General features: G+C 29.3%; 1 protein-coding gene across 1 annotated transcript; it reads left to right on the forward strand.

Annotated features, from left to right (window-relative positions):
* The first annotated feature begins 928 nt into the window (after positions 1–928).
* On the forward strand, positions 929–14224 carry LOC141301035 (sperm axonemal maintenance protein CFAP97D1). The gene is made up of 7 exons (XM_073831288.1): positions 929–1021; positions 5360–5440; positions 5787–5905; positions 7654–7837; positions 8812–8814; positions 10536–10655; positions 14084–14224. Exons 1-7 carry the CDS (start codon positions 929–931, stop codon positions 14222–14224), a joined length of 741 nt encoding a protein of 246 aa, XP_073687389.1.
* The last annotated feature ends 4169 nt before the right edge of the window (positions 14225–18393 follow it).

Genomic DNA, 18393 nt, shown 5'->3' on the forward strand with positions numbered 1-18393 from the left:
ATCTTTTGATTCTGATCGGGACTTCAAAACGTGGATGACAAATCATTTAATTTAGATCTGAACTTTAGAGCTGGTTCGCAAATATTTTGATTCTGATTGCCTCTTTGGAGCATGAATAATTTGATTCAGATCGGAGCCTATACACAAACACACATCCCTTAAGAAAATGAACTATGGTTTTATTAGGCTACAAGCCTAATACGTTTTTGTTGTTGTTGTTTTAAATAACCAGTTTTACTACAAATACCATAGTTAAAGTATGGGTACCTTTACTATTGATTTTGCTGAAATAGTAATAAAATGAACCATTTGAGTGTATTTTAAACCTTTGAAATATTCAAATAAACAAGCTGTTTAATTATGGCTGAAATTTTATATATATATATATATATATATATATATATATATATATATATATATATATATATATATATATATACACAACAACAAAGGCAAAATCTCTGCAAAATGTTCTTCAAATAACTGATCTATACACTGCAAAAAATGCTTTTCTTACTTAGATTTTTTGTCTTGTTTCCAGCCAAAATATCTAAAACTTCTTGAAGCAGGAAGGATTTTCTAGACAAGTAAAAAATATTGTCTTGTTTTTAGTAAAAACAAGTCAAAATTAAGTGAGTTTTTGCTTAAAACAAGCAAAATAATCTGCCAATGGGGTAAGAAAAAACATCTATTAAACTTGTTTTAAGCAAAAACTTTTTGCAGTGTATTGTTTACTTTTGAACACGCTGGTCCGTTAGTTTTACCAACAAAAACACTTAAGTTTATGTCGCTAAGCTGAGGTTGCTAAGGATGATAAACACATCTTTTAATATGACACTGCTGTCGACCAACCAGCATCAAGGACCCGAACTGCCCGCTTTATAAATAGAAACCAGCCAAAAACCATCTGTCGAACAGAAGCCAAGTGATGCACAAGTCCTACCAGCCCCTGAAACCCGCGACCAACAAATACCTGCAGCACAGATGGGACCAGACACGATACGACGACCACCGCAGCAAGGTTTGTCGTCTTCAATATCGCTTAATTACGACTTTGGACGGCTATTTTAACACGTAATTTATTGCTAAACTTTCAGCATCAGTATTTCAGTCTTCAGCGTCACGTGCTCCTTCAGAAATCATTCTAATATACTGATTTGCTGCTAAAGAAACATTTATGATTATTATTAATAATGATGAAAACTGTTGTGTTGCCAGATATTTTTGTGGAAACCGTAACAGAGTTTGGGGTCGCTAATAATAAAATGAATACACACAACCATCTGACATACGCTAATAAATACGTTTGTTAATAGAGAAAGAAGTCTCTTCTCTTTACCAAGGTTGCATTTATTTAATCAAATATTTAGTAAAAAAAAATACTGTGAAATACTACAATTTAAGTAACTGCTGTCTATGTAAAATAAAATTTATTCTTGTGAAGCAGTGTCAATATTTATGCAATATTTAATGCATTATTTTTAATTAATGTCTTAGTTTTTGTTGTATTATATTTTTTTATATATTTAATATTCTCATCTCACATTGTATTGCTTTGTTTTAAATATTTTTTTATTGTATTTGTTTTTATTTGATTTGATTTATTTTCAACTATTAAATCTATTAAAACTATTAAATGATCTCAAATCATTTATTTATTTATTTTTTTAACTTAAAAAAATATTTTTTTAATAACAAATTTGGACAATTATTTTAACACGTCATTTATTGCTAAATACAATAAGATAATAAGAATAATTATAGAATAATTATGTTTGTTAATGAAGAAAGAAGTATCTTCTCTTTACTAAGGTTGCATTTATTTACTCAAAAATACAGTAAAAATAAACATTGTGAAATACTACAATTTAAAGTAACTGCTGTTCATGTAAAAAAAATATTCTTGTGAAGCAGTGTCAATATTTATGCAGTTTTATTTAAATTAAATTAATGTCTTAGTTTTTGTTGTATTATATTTATATTTTATATATTTAATATTCTCATCTCACATTGTATTGCTTTGTTTTAAATATTTTTTTTATTGTATTTGTTTTTATTTGATTTGATTTATTTTCAACTATTAAATCTATTAAAACTATTAAATGATCTCAAATCATTTTATTTTTTTTATTTTTAACTTAAAAAAATATTTTTTTAATAACAAATTTGGACAATTATTTTAACACGTCATTTATTGCTAAACTTTCGGCATCATTATTTATTAGATAGAATAATACAAATACAATAAGATAATAAGAATAATTATAGAATAATTACGTTTGTTAATGAAGAAAGAAGTCTCTTCTCTTTACCAAGGTTGCATTTATTTAATCAAAAATTCAGTAAAAATAAGTATTGTGAAATACTACAATTTAAAGTAACTGCTGTTTATGTAAAAAAAAAAAAATTCTTGTGAAGCAGTGTCAATATTTATGCAGTTTTATTTAAATTAAATTAATGTCTTAGTTTTTGTTGTATTATATTTATATTTTATATATTTAATATTGTCATCTCACATTGTATTGCTTTGTTTTAAATAATTTTTTATTGTATTTGTTTTTATTTGATTTGATTTATTTTCAACTATTACATCTCAAATCATTTTATTTTTATTTTAAAAATATTTTTTAATAACAAATTTGGACAATTATTTTAACACGTCATTTATTGCTAAACTTTCGGCATCATTATTTATTAGATAGAATAATACAAATACAATAAGAATAATTATATAATAATTATGTTTGTTAATGAAGAAAGAAGTCTCTTCTCTTTACCAAGGTTGCATTTATTTACTCATAAATACAGTAAAAATAAATATAGTGAAATATTACAATTTAAAATAACCATTGTCTATGTAAATGTAATTTATTCCCGTGAAGTTTGTATTTTAATTTATTTATTTAAATTAATGCATTATTTTTAATTAATGCTTTTATCTTTTTTTTCAATTTTCAACTGTCCCATCTCATATCTATTTATTGATAAGTTTGTTTTACATTTTATTTTATTCAAATTTTACTATTTTATATTTAACCCTCTGGGGTTCTTCGGTCACTTTTGACCGGAATTTTTTAAATAAAAAAATTTTAAAAATCGTAGCTTCATCGGAATGGTATGAAACCTGGTGACTTTTATGGTACTTGGTATATGAACACACAAAAAAATTGGGGACAGGATTGGAAAAGTCTAAGTGGTCGTAAAAAAAATAGTCACACTCGGGGTCTTCGGGTCAAAATGACCGGCCATAGGAAATGAATGGGAAATTGGCAAAAATATGAAAATACAGAGTTTTTTTGTGCATACAATCTACAAATCAGCCACAATCCAGAAAAAAAGCACACAACTGTGAAGGGGTGTCTCTCTAAAACATCAAGAGTGCAAAACACTACAATACACTCACACACACACACACACTTATACACACAAAAACACACGCACACACAAATGAATGTGTGTCATTTCAAAAGCTAATTTTGGGAAATGTGTGAAATAGAGGCAATCAATGTAAGAAATAAAGCACACAGCAATGAAAGCATGAGACTGTAAGCCATCAGAGTTCCAAAATAGACACACAGACACACACACACACACACACACACACACACACACACACACACACACACACACACACACACACACACACACACACACACACACAGGGAAATATGAGATTGGTGAGACTGTAACAGAGGAATGTGAGACTATGAATCAAATAAAAGGGAGACATTGGATCCAAAATCCAAAAGTCACACACCATGTCACACACACACACACACACACACACACACACACACACACACACACACACACGGAAAAAAGATTTCAAAACAAGCATCATTTGCTCAAAGTGCTATATGGAGACACTCTGTTGTGATTTGTCACAACCTGATCTGTAATCACAATTAGTATGTAAATAATATGTAATTATAGTTAGAATGATATTTAAAACAAACTTTTTTTTCCTCTATTTTTTTATTTACTATTTGACAATTGTTATACTTTTCTGTTATTTTAGATTTATGTTCATAATTGCTGTTGCCTTTTGAATAAGAGTTACTGTTCATTGAATATGTAAAAAAAGAATGCACATAAAATGTAAATAGGGTTAGGATGATATTTAAAATATTTTTATTTCTCTATTTTCCATTTAATGTTTGATAATTATACTTTTGCTGTTATTTTGTTGCCCATGCTGTTGCTGTTCATAATTCCTGTGCTAAATAAGAGTTATTGTTTATTGAATTTTACAAAAAATTATTTAAATCAAAATGTTCATTATAAAAAGGTTACAAAATAAAAAAAAATGGTATGACCGAAAGAACGGCATTTTTATTCAGTTAGAATTAAAACAATGGGTAACAAAATGCTTTCCATTGTTTCTCTTTCTAATGCAATGTTCTGGTTTGACTGTATTATAAAGTAAAACTGGCACTTCAAATTACCAGTTAAACCAATCAAACAAACAAAAAACTTGGCAAATAATAAAAAAATAGTCTTTGATAATCTAATTTTATATAATAAAATCCACAACCTGAAAAGGCATTGGCAAATATGTGCAAAAACAACTAGAATTCACAAATCCTTCTATAGAGAGCATTACATCCATCTAGTGGTTAAAATAGGATATTGCCTGGTAATTATGCTCACTACGCCACCAGATGGCACAAATCCGACTTCAAAAAATTATTTTCTATAGGCCAGGTATCTACTTTAAACTAAAATACAGCATTAATTAAAAAAGAATAAAAATTATATATATTAAAAAAAATTCTATTATATTCAATGGCAAAAAATAGATCATAATTGTAGCATAAATATTAATTATTATCATAAAATTCTGTCAAAACACGACAGAAAAAAAGAAAAAATATTATTGAACAAAAATACATTTGATTGATTTTACTGAAAAAAAGGAAATAATGATTTCAGGGCTCCGGTCACTTTTGACCGTGAGGGCCCTGAGTGTGACTGGTCGGGGAAGAACCCCAGAGGGTTAATATTCTCATCTTTGTTTTAAATTATTTTAAATTTTAGTTCATCTTTTAATTTTATTTTTAACTTAAAAAATGTATTTATTTAAAAGAACACCGTTGAAAACAGTTGTGCTGATTCATATGTTTGAGGAAATCATGATACACTTCCATTCAAAAGTTTGGTGTAAGTAAAATGAACACTTTTATTCAGCAAGGATGCATTAAAAGTGTAGTAACATGCGAACAACATGCTATCTATCTGTCTATTTGATCAAAGAAATAAATTACATTTTAATATTCACTCACATAGAAAACAATTATTTTAAAATGCAATAATATTTGACATTTTTGCAGTATTTTTGATCATTGAATGTATTTCTAAGGTGCGAGAGGCCAAACCCATCGTCAACACCAAGGGCATCCAAACACCTGCACATATTCAACATAAACTGAAGAAAATCCAGGTGCCTAATTGACATTAATAATTTCACGATAACAACAGATTCATGTCACTTTATAGATGCATTTACCAACCATAACTACATTTCTGCCCTCCAAAGGCAAAGTACAGTAACTACACACTGAAACTGAGAAGATGCCTTTAAAGTTTTTACACCAGCTAATGTTGACACTCTTGTTTCTCTGAAACGGGACACAATTTAAACAGGAGACTTTGCCACAAAACAAAAGAGTTGTCACAAAGTCCCTAACTCAATTTTGACCAAATGTGTAGTTACTGTGCTTTGCCTTTGGAGGGCAGATTTGAAACCCCTCAAACGTGTGCATTAACTGAGTTTGTGTTGTTTTCAGGTGCAGGAAGAGAGGATGTCCATCATCGAGAGAGACAACCATCTTCTGGCGTCCAGACTGGCTTCTATCTCTCGCTCCACAGGCCGCGTGGACCACAGGAACCATTACCCAGAGTGCAGGTGTTTGTGTGTTTATAGCTGGTTAACACAGTAAGACGCTGACCTGGTTACGGTTAGGTGCTGTTTATCTGAGAAGGGTTTCTGGTGTCTCTTCTCCCGCGGCGTCTCGTGTCATCTGCGGATCTCAAACTGACGGCTGAATCATTGATGCTGGCTGTTGACAAAGCCTTTATGAATTATTGAGAGACACATAAGATATTCTCCATCACACCTGAGGGATCCGTCGCATGTGTCAGTGGCGTTTCTGTATAGTCTGATGGTTTGTTTCATTGCTTTAAAAAAGTTTGACTAATATTATTTTTCCAATATGTGCTACAATATTTTAAATTAGTTTTTATTTTTAATTTCATATTTGCATAATTTTTGGTAGTTACAGTCATTTTGTTGCATGCATTTTTTTAATTATTATTTAATTAGTGTTTATTCATAAAATTATAATAACATTAGAATTTTTGTATAATTTTGATTTATATTTTGATTTTTTTTTTTTTTGTATGCTGTTTTCTTTTTAATTTTAGTTTAAAGTTTTAGTCATTTTGTGTTGCGTTTAAACACATTTTTATTTGTATTTTAGTTTTACATTTTGTTATAGTATTTTTTGCATGCTTTTGCGATTTTCCCCTAGTGTTTTTCCCCCAAATTTCTCTCTCTCTCTATATATATATATTTTTTTTCTATTAGCTTTTATTTATAAAACTATAATAACATTTGATTTTTCTTTTATATTTTCTGTTTTCTTTTTTTTTAATTTTATAATTTTGTTGTGCTTTGTGACATTTATATCTTTATATATGTCTATATAGTATTTTTATTAATATTTTTTATATTTATTTTCTGTCATTTATATATTTATTATCTATTTATATATTTTATTCATTTATTTATTCATATTTTATATTTATTCATTTTTATTTATATATATTTGTTTTCTATTTATATATTTTTATTAATTTATTTATTCATATTTTATATTTATTCATTTTTATTTATATATTTATTTTCTATTAATATATTTTTCATTCATAAAATATTTATTCATATTTTATATTTATTCATTTTCTATTTATATATATTTTTATGAATTAAGTTATTTTTATAACTGAAATATAGTATTTATAAAATATTTATTCATGTTTTATACTTATTCATGTTAATTTTCACATATATTATTTGTTTTTTATGATATTATTATTATTATTATTATAAATAAAATAAAATTATATACTAAAAGTATAAAATAAATATTATTTAACCAGTTTGTATTGTGTTTTTTATTTTAGTCAGTTTTAGTAATTTTATTGTTTTTGTGAGTTTTTTTGTAAATATGTCTATATAGTATTGTTTCATAACTTTTTTTGGTTATTTATATATGATTATATTAATATTATTATAAATAAAATCATGAAAATATAAAATAAAATAAATATTTTCACTTATAATATTATTATAAGTATTGAATATTTTTTATTACAGGAGTTTCTTTTGTAAATTTGTCTACATAGTGTTTTTTTATAATAATTTTTTTGTTGTAAATTTATTTTCATTTATTTCAGTTTTAGTTATTTTAGTACTTCAAGTTAACTAAACAATAATTAGAAATGCTTCCTTGGTAGTATATTTTATTTTATTTGACTGTATTTCAGGTAACATTTCTTTAAATGAACAAAAAATAGAACATTTGTAATAGTTTTACTCTTAGATAATGATAATAATTGAATAAAATTCAATGTCAACAACCTGTTTTACAGTCTAAACGCTGAGATAAGGAGACAGAAGCTTCTTCAGGTGACTCACGAAAACCAGGCGATCTACCAGCGAATCACCACGCAGAAATCCGACTACAGGAGGGAACTCTGGGAAGGCGACTGGGAAAAAGTGGAGCGGAGGAGAGACGACATCGCACGCTATCCTCGAGGAGTGAGCAATAAACAGGTCAGATCCTAATCCACTTTTACAGAAATGTCAATCTGTCATCATTTACTCACCTCTGTGGCTCTTGGAAACATCTGCTTTGGAGCTACATGAAAGAAAGTCAGTCATACGGGTTTGGAAAGACATGGTCTTAAAATCAAACCAGATTAAAAAGCTTGTCAAGACAAACCTAGTTGGCTTGAGAAAGCCTGACCAGAAAGTTTGAAATGTTTTTAAAAGTTGGAAAAATTTTCAAAGATTTTAAAAGATTTGACTGGTTTCGTTTTGAAATAGATAAACGTTTTAAGGAGTTTTAAAGCTTAAAGCTTGACTGTTTTAAAGGCAAACAGTATGTCAGATAGATAGCATGTTTTAAGCAAGATTTGCATGTTGTTAGCATGTTTCTATTATGATTAACAAGTTCCTAGCATGTTGTTAGCATGTTTCTAGCATGATTAGCATTTTGCTAGCATGTAAACATGTTTACAGCATTATTCTAGCATGACTACCATGCTACTAACATGTTGTTAGCACGTTTCTAGCATTATTAACAAGTTACTAGCATGTTGTTAGCATGTTTCTAACATGATTAACAAGTTACTAGCATGTTGTTAGCATGTTTCTAGCATGATTAACAAGTTACTAGCATGTTGTTAGCATGTTTCTAGCATGATTAGCATGTTGCTAGCATGTAAGCATGTTTACAGCATTATTCTAACGTGACTAGCATGATACTAACATGTTGTTAGCACGTTTCTAGCATGATTAGCAAGGTACTAGCATGTTGTTAGCATGTTTCTAACATGTTTAACGTGTTGCTAATATGTAAGCATGTTTACAGCATTATTCTAGCATGACTAGCATGATACTAACATGTTGTTAGCACGTTTCTAGCATGATTAGCGTGTTGCTAGCATGTAAGCATGTTTACAGCATTATTCTAGCAAGACTAGCATGATACTAACATGTTGTTAGCACGTTTCTAGCATGATTAGCAAGTTACTAACATGTTGTTAGCATGTTTCTAGCATGATTAGCGTGTTGCTAACATGTAAGCATGTTTACAGCATTATTCTAGCATGACTAGCATGATACTAACATGTTAGCACGTTTCTAGCATGATTAGCAAGTTACTAGCATGTTTTTAGCATGTTTCTAGCATGATTAGCATGTTGCTAACATGTAAGCATGTTTACAGCATTATTCTAGCATGACTAGTATGATACTAACATGTTGTTAGCACGTTTCTAGCATTATTAGCAAGTTACTAACATGTTGTTAGCATGTTTCTAGCATGATTGGCGTGTTACTAGCATGTAAGCATGTTTACAGCATTATTCTAGCAAGACTAGCATGATACTAACATGTTGTTAGCATGTTTCTAGCATTATTAGCTTGCTACTAACATGTTGTTAGCACGTTTCTAGCATCATTAGAATATTGCTAGCATGTAAGCATATTTGCAGCATTATTATAGCACGTTTCTAGCATGATTAACAAGTTACTAGCATGTTGTTAGCATTTGTTGCTAGCATGTAAGCATGTTTACAGCATTATTCTAACATGACTAGCATGACACTAACATGTTGCTAGCGCGTTTCTAACATAATTTGGATGGTGCTAGCATTTTGTTAGTATGATAAAAAGTTACTAGCATGTCAGCATGTTTCTTACATGATTAGCATGTTGCTAGCATGTTAATAGCATGATTTAACTAGTTACTAGCATGTTCTTAACACGTTTTAACCGGATTAGCATGTTATTTGCATGATTAACTAGTTGCTAGCATTTTGTTATCATTTTTAAGATTTTAACATGTTAACATGATTTGCAAGTTACTAGCATGATTAGCATGTTACTAGCATGTTGATAGCATGTTTTAACCTGATTAGCATGTCATTTGCATGATGAACTAGTTACTAGCATTTTGTTATAATTTTTAAGATTTTAACATGTTAGCATGATTTCCAAGTTACTTGCATGTAAGCATTTTAATAGCATGATTAGCATGTTACTAGCATGTTCTTAGCATGTTTTAACCTGATTAGCATGCTATTTGCATGATTAACTAGTTACTAGCATTTTGTTATCATTTTTAAGATTTAACATGTTATTAGCATGATTTGTAAGTTACTAGCATGTTAGCATATTACTAGCATGTTCTTATGTTTTTAGCATGATCAACATGTTACTAGCATGATTAGCAAGCTATTAGCATGATTGTAGTCTGAGAGGTAGATAGACAGAGGCTCATTTGAACATTCCGCCAGTGTAAGTCTATGGGATTTTCCTTTGATTTAATCGTCATTTTAAGGAAAACTGTAAGTTCGATCAGTTAGAAAACATACAGCAACTGGAGTCAGATCAGTCTGAAGATCTGGGCTGAGGTTGGAGTTTAGCGTTAAAGCTCTTGGAGGAGTTAGAGTTGAACATTTAATGACAGACTTCTCCAATAATTTATTCTGCTTAAACCCCGCCCCCATTTTTCCCCAATCTACTGAAAGCTCAGGTTCGCCTCTATTTCTGAGTGCCACGCCCACACCTCAACATCCAATCAACAATCGGCAAATAGAATTAAGTCTCCGCCCAACTTTTTTGTTATGTCTGATAAGATCAGTCGCTCTTCTCTTTCATAACAACTTTACAATAAAATGTTCTGCATTATGTATTAGAGCAAAAATGAATTTAGGATGAAAAGGCTGTTTTTTTTCTGTCACAGAAGTCTACGAAGTGTGTGAAGTTCTCTGGAGGGACGTCAGGACAGAGTCAGAGTTCGTCCAGCGGTGTTGAAGATGACAGCGGAGAAACCACTGAAGATCCTCATGAACATCAGACATGTGTGAAATAAACTCACCTGGGTTAAATGAATCTCTTAAGCTCCTTTGTACTTTTGTGATTTCCAAAAACCTCCAATGCGACATGTTTTAAAGAACTTACATGTAAAACCAGTTAAGACTGTGACTTGAAGAAAACAGACAACTTGAAGATGACATGAACCATTTGTGACCCTGGACCACAAAACCAGTCATAAGGTTAAATTTTACAAAACTGGGATGTATGCATCACATGAAAGCTCGATAAATAAGCATATGTGACCCTGGACCACAAAACCAGTCTTAAGTCGCTGGGGTATATTTGTAGCAATAGCCAAAAATACATAGTATGGGTCAAAATTATTGATTTTTCTTTTATGTCAAAAATCATTAGGATATTAAGTAAAGATCATGTTCCATGAAGATTTTTTGTAAAATTCCTACTGTAAACCTATCAAAATGTAATTTTTGATTAGTAATATGCATTGTAAAGAACTTAATTTGGACAACTTTAAAGGTGATTTTCTCAGTATTTTGATTTTTTTGCACCCTCAGATTCCAGATTTTCAAATAGATGTATCTCGGCCAAATATTGTCCTATCCTAATAAACCATACATCAATAGAAAGCTTATTTATTGAGCTTTCATATGATGTATATATCTCAGTTTTGTAAAATTTTACCTTAAGACTGGTTTTGTGGTCCAGGGTCACATATATCAATAGAAAGCTTATTGATCAGGCTTTCATATGATTTTTCTTTTATGCCAAAAATCATTAGGAAATTAGGTAAAGATCATGTTCCATGAAGATTTTTTTGTGAAATTCCTACTATAAATATATCAAAATGTAATTTTTTGTTTATTAATATGCATTGTTAAGAACTTTAAATCAATAATTTTGACCACTACAATGTATTTTTGGCTATTGCTACAAATATACCCCAGTGACTTTAGACTGGTTTTGTGGTCCAGGGTCACATTTCATATTCATTTATATTTATGGGCCATTCTACAGAATTGGAACAAACTGCTGTCCCACAATCAAAAAACACATTTAAAAAGCAGTTAAGATTGAAACCCACAATAATATTTCAAATATCATTAAGCTTAATATATATAAAATCATAATTTATTGGGTACTTGCAATTCGTTATACTTGTTTTTAAAAGTATCTTTTTTGATTCTTTTAAAAAGTAAAAAATTCCAATTTGGTATTTTCATTCTAAATATTTGAGCTGAAAATCTTTGAGCTAGGTTCAAAAGTATCTAAAGTTGTCACAACCAAAACTAAATTTTCATTCATTCATTTATTTATACTTTTTATTCATTTTGTCCGTTATTTTTATTAATTTTTATTATTATGATTGTTATTATTAAAATTAATTAATATTTTTATATATAATATTATTTTTTTAAGTCTTTGTCTTTTTTTTTTTCAACGTTTTTTTTGTAAATATGTAAATTGTATATATAGTATTGTATAGTATTTTATTTCAGATATTTATATTTATGATCATATTATTATTATAATAAATAGAATAGTATAAAGTAGTAGTAGTAGTAGTAATTAAAATAATATTTCATATAATATTATTATACTATTAAAATAATTGAATAATTTTATTAACCGTTTTCTAAATTTAGTAAGTTTTAATTTTATTTTAGTGATTTTTTCCAGCAGTTTTTTTTGTAAATGTCTGTATAATATTGTTTTTCTTCTTTTTTTATTTTATTTTATATATAAGATTATTCTGTATTCTTTTTATTTTAGTCAGTTTCAGTAATTTTATTGTTTTAATTTTTCAGCAGGTTTTTTGTAAATATGTACATTGTATATATAGTGTTGTTTTAATTAATTTTTTGTTATATATTATATATTGAGAAAATTTATAAATTATAAATTTGTTTTATTCAGTGGCAGAAATAGGCTTCCATAGATTAAGTAAAATAGTATAAAGGTATGGAGGACAAGAAATGACTTAAGCATAAATAAATAAATAAATTATTAAATGCTGAAATAAATAAATGTGAAAAAAAAAAAAAAACAATCACATGCATAAATAAATAAATAATTGCAGATATGCATAAATAAATAATTTAGTCAAAAGTTTCATTTTTAATTGTGGTATTTTTGTACCATTTGTGTTATACTACATTGATTTAGTTTTAAATTTATTTATGCATTTCTACATTTATGCATTTATTTATTTATACTAAAGTCATTTCTTGTCCTCCATATAAAGACAAAATTTGCAATATAAAGTGGAAAATCGAATGTTTTGTTGTGCATTTAAAAAGCAGTTAAGATTTCAAATCTTAGATATTTATTAAGATCCTTTTATTATCTATTGAAACCCATAATGATATTTAAAATATCAGTGAGCTTAATATATATAAAATCATAATTTATTAGTTTTTTTTTCAATTGGAAGGTGGCTGTCCTGAACACAAACCATTACATTTTAACCTATGAAAGTGATATTTAATAAAAAAAAAAGAAAAAAAAGAAAATTGTTTAAAAGTATCTTTAAGTAAAAAAATTAAATAAATAATAATAATAATAATAATATATAGTATTTTCTTACTAATTTCTTGAGCTGCAAATCTTTTTTCCCAGTTATTTGTATTTAAGTTATTTATATTTATTTTAAATAATATTATAAAATTATTTAATTCAATTATTTTCATATTGTAAATTGTATATAAATTATTGTTTTAATTAATTTTTTGTTCTACATTTTTATTACTTTAATATATTTATTCTTATAATTATATTATTATAAATAAAATAATAATAAAATAATATACAAATTATAGATTAAAATTATTATTTTTAAATACAATATTATTATAATTATCGTGGAATTTTATATTATGTCTTCTTTTTATTTTTTTCGGTTTTAGTCATTTTATTTCATTTTTATTTCCAGAAGTTTTTTTTTATAAATATGTAAATTGTATATATAGTATTGTTTTAATTAATTTTTAGTAATATTTTTATTAACTTATTTAAAATTTTAAAATAAATTATTATTTTTATATATAATATTATTATATTATTACAATTATTGAATACTTTTACTTTTTAATTTAATAATTACATGCATGCATAAATAAATAAATGCAGATATGCATAAATGAATAATTTAGTCAAAAGTGTCATTTTTAATTGTGCTATTTGTGTGCCATTTGTGTTATACTACATTTATTTATTTATTATACTTAAGTCATCTGTCCTCCATATAGAGACAAAAGCCAGTTTTGCATAGTTTGTACACTTAAAACAACTGAAGTGAGTTGGAACTCGTTCATGGTCTGTTTAAATTTATCCTAAGCCATTTATGTTACTTAATACTTAATAAGGACATCCATCTTGTGTTACGGCTGAAAACATCCATCTCTTTGTACACTATACCTGAGTAAGACTCAGTAGTGCAGAAGTTTCCAAATGTAGATCATCCATCATCCACTGGATGGCAACACAAGCATGTTTGTTGGAGTCTCCCACAGCCTGATGAAGCCTGAAAAACTGAAGGAGAAATCATATCAGGATCAACAGCTGGATATTGCCGTTCGTACGGTTTGTGTGGATTGATCTCTCACTGAACAATCATGAAGAATATTTATGATCTACATCTCTATTATTGAGGCTGTACAATATTCCTGTAATGTCTCAGCACTTTATCACGTCCTCCAAGCCACCAGGGGGCGCAGCGGTATTGCCCTATACTCCTCAACACTAGATGGCGTTAGAGACTCTTGTTCCTTAAAGCTCACCTGTATTCAATCACTGACACAGCTCATTCAGTAAGAACTGCTGCTAGTAACACCGTAGACCCGGGTTCGATCCCCACTCAGACCATTACGAGAACATGCTAATCATGTCAACAACATGCTAGCAACATGAAAATCGTGTTGGTAATATGCTAGCAACATGCTAATCATGTTAAAACATGCTAGCAACATGAAAATCGTGTTACTAATATGCTAACAACATGCTAATCACGTTAAAACATGCTAGCAACACATTAGTAACTTACTAATCATGCTAGAAACATGCTAGCAACGTTAGTAACTTGCTAAACAACCAAAACTAAATTTTCATTTATATATACTTTTTATTCATTTTCTCCGTTATTTTTATTAATTTATATTATTATGATTGTTATTATTAAAATTAATTAATATTTTTATATATAATATTATTTTTTTAAGTCTGTCTTTTTTTTTCAACGGTTTTTTTTTGTAAATATGTAAATTGTATATATAGTATTGTATAGTATTTTATTTCAGATATTTATATTTATGATCATATTACTATTATAATTAGAATAGTATAAAGTAGTAGTAGTAGTAGTAATTCAAATAATATTTCATATAATATTATTATACTATTACAATAATTGAATAATTTTATTAACCGTTTTCTAAATTTAGTAAGTTTTAATTTTATTTTAGTGATTTTTTCCAGCAGTTTTTTTGTAAATGTCTGTATAATATTGTTTTTCTTCTTTTTTATTTTATTTTACATATAAGATTATTCTGTATTCTTTTTTATTTTAGTCAGTTTCATTAATTTTATTGTTTTAATTTTTCAGCAGTTTTTTTGTAAATATGTACATTGTATATATAGTGTTGTTTTAATTAATTTTTTGTTCTATATTATATATTGAGAAAATTTATAAATTATAAATTAGTTTAAACATGCTAGCAACATGCTAATCACTTTAAAACGTGCTAGTTACTTACTAATCATGCTAGAAACATGGCAACTACATGTTAACATATACTAACAACATGCTAATCATGTAAAAATTGCTAGCAACATGCTAATCATGCTAATAAAATGCTAACATTAAGGTATCTATTTATCTGACAGACTTTTGCTTTCAAATCAATCAAGCTTTGAGCTTCAAAACTACTTTAAACTTCAGTCTTTTTCACCTTTTTTTAAACCTTCTGGTCAGGATTTCTCAAGTCCAGACAAACTTTTTTTTATCTAGTTGCAATTTAAAAAGACTTTTCTCTTTGTGAATATATTGTAAAATCAAATTTATTCCTGTGATCAAAGCTGAATGTTCAGCAACATTCCTGCAGTCTTCAGCGTCACATGATCAGTAGAAATCATTCTAGTATTGATTTGCTGCTCAAGAAACATTTGATCATCAGTTGAAAACAGAGTATTTTTACGTAAAGTGTGCCACATTTTATTTGAACAGAAAGCTCAAAAGAACAGCATTTATTTGAAGCAGAAATCTTTTGTTACATTACGGATGTCTTTACTGCCGCCTTTGATCACTGTAACTCATCCTTGCTGAATAGACAGCAGTAATGTCTCCATCTTTCTAGATTTATCCGATATATATCACCCCTGTGTGGAGTAAAACAAGGTAATACTATGGTACTTTGTTAGTGGAGCCCATTTTTGCAGGCCTCATGCCAATCGTAACTACTTAATTAAGCGACAATTATTCTTCCGAGCACAAATTCTTGGCCAGCTGAAAATGATACCTGCTTATACGGCAGAAAAAAACGCTTTTCTAAAACCTGGAATCCATCCGGCAAGCAGACAGAGCCAATATTTCCAGTCTGTTCCCTGACCTTGATTTTCCTCCATCTCAGTGTTTCAGCAATCACTCGTTCTCCTGCCAGTCTCTCGTTCTCAATGTTTCTGTCGTTCTCCTGCAGGACCATAAAACCAGAGTCGTGCAGAACAATAACTGAAGGAGCTAATGGAGCCAAACAGAGTGAATGTGAGCTTTCTCGCCTGTTTAACTGCTGTGATGGATTATTCCGGAGAACAGACGACCGTCGCGGCTCCATCTGGCAGATTTCCTCAAAATCTGGATCCTCTCTGCTTTCTTTCCCCCGTGAGATTCTTTAGGAGTCCTGAGTGTATCATGCAGAATGGTTATAAATTTGGTTGCATCTTTACCATTAAATATCATAACAGTAGTCTGTGTCACATGATAGATTTGTGTGAGGAAAACAGGCTCAAACTTAAGGGAGAGGTTTACCATCAGAACAAAAATGTACAGATAATGTACTCACCCCCTTGTCATCCAAGATGTTCATGTCTTTCTTTCTTCAGTCGTAAGGAAACTCTGTTTTTTGAGGAAAACATTTGAGGATTTCTCTCCATATAATGGACTTCTATGGTGCCCTGAGTTTGATCTTCCAAAATGCAGCTTCAAATGATCCCAGCAGAGAAAGAAGGGTCTTATCTAGTGAAACAATCATTTTTTTTTTCTAAAGTTACAATTTATATACTTATAACCTCAAAAACTCGTCTTGCTCTGCCTGAACTCTGTTTTTTTCCCGGTTTAAGACAGTTAGGTTGTGTCTCATTTTCTCCCTCAACTTCAAAATCCCCCTACATCGCTGTTTTACCTTTTTTTGTAAAGAGTGTTTGAGTTTAAAAAGTTAGTCAAGACAAACTTTTAAGTTGGCTTGAGAAAGCTGGACCAGAAAGTTTGAAAAAGTTTAAGAAGTTAAAAAACATTTCCACGTTTTAAAAGTTAAGTTTGAGGGTTTTCAGTCTGAAATAGTTTGAAGTTTAAAGTAGTTTTAAAAGCTTGTTTCTAGCATGATTAATGTGTTGCTAGCATGTTTCTAGCATGATTAGCGTGTTGCTAGCATGATTCTAGCATGATTCTAACATGATTAACGTGGTGCTAGCATGATTCTAACATGATTAGCGTGGTGCTAGCATGTTTCTAGCATGACTAGCGTTTTGCTAGCATGTTTCTAGCATGACTAGCGTTTTGCTAGCATGTTTCTAGCATGATTAGCATGTTGCTAGCATGATTCTAACATGATTAGCGTGGTGCTAGCATGATTCTAACATAATTAACGTGGTGCTAGCATGTTTCTAGCATGATTAGCGTGGTGCTAGCATGATTCTAGCATGATTAGCGTGTTGCTAGCATGTTTCTAGCATGATTAGCGTGTTGCTAGCATGATTCTAGCATGATTAACGTGGTGCTAGCATGACTCTAACATAATTAGCGTTGTGCTAACATTTTTCTAGCATGATTAGCGTGTTGCTAGCATGATTCTAGCATGATTAGCGTGGTGCTAGCATGATTCTAACATGATTAGCGTGGTGGTAGCATGTTTCTAGCATGATTAACGTGTTGCTAGCATTATTCTAACATGATTAACGTGGTGCTAGCATGTTTCTAGCATGATTAGCGTGTTGCTAGCATGATTCTAACATGACTAGCGTGTTGCTAGCATGTTTCTAGCATGATTAACGTGTTTTGCTAGCATGATTCTAGCATGATTACTACATTGCTAACATGCTAAACCTGTCACTAACATGACATGGAAGTTACTAGCATGTTTTTAACAAGATTAACATGTTATTAGCATAATTAGTAAGATGGTTTTGCTAGATAATACCCTTCTTCCTCGGCTGGGATCGTCTGAAGCTGCATATAAACTGCATTTTGGAAGTTCAAACTCGGGGCACCATTGGAGTCCACTATATGGAGAGAATCCTGAAATGCTTTCCTCAAAAAACTTTTTTTTTTTTTTTAACGACTGAAGAAAGAAAGACATGAACATAAATTTTAGTTCTGGAAGTGAACTTCTCCTTTAAGCCTAAACATTGGTGAGTTGCAATATTGTGCATTTGACAAACTTGGACTTGATATGAAATGCAATAACCTAAAAGCTTCTGAAATGCCTCCTATCCAAGGCTCTCACATAAAACACAGAGTATTAATAGAAAAATACATTTATTTATACAGAGTTCACAAA

Source organism: Garra rufa, chromosome 25, assembly GCF_049309525.1.
Source record: "Garra rufa chromosome 25, GarRuf1.0, whole genome shotgun sequence".
Classification (NCBI taxonomy): Eukaryota; Metazoa; Chordata; class Actinopteri; order Cypriniformes; family Cyprinidae; genus Garra; species Garra rufa.

Bases quoted from the DNA above. Each gene is read 5' to 3' on its own strand.
- LOC141301035 (XM_073831288.1), top strand. From the start codon at position 929: ATGCACAAGTCCTACCAGCCCCTGAAACCCGCGACCAACAAATACCTG. The intron at 1,022-5,359 runs GTTTGTCGTCTT...TGTATTTCTAAG, and splicing joins ACGACGACCACCGCAGCAAG to GTGCGAGAGGCCAAACCCAT. The intron at 10,656-14,083 runs GTGAAATAAACT...TTCCAAATGTAG, and splicing joins CTCATGAACATCAGACATGT to ATCATCCATCATCCACTGGA.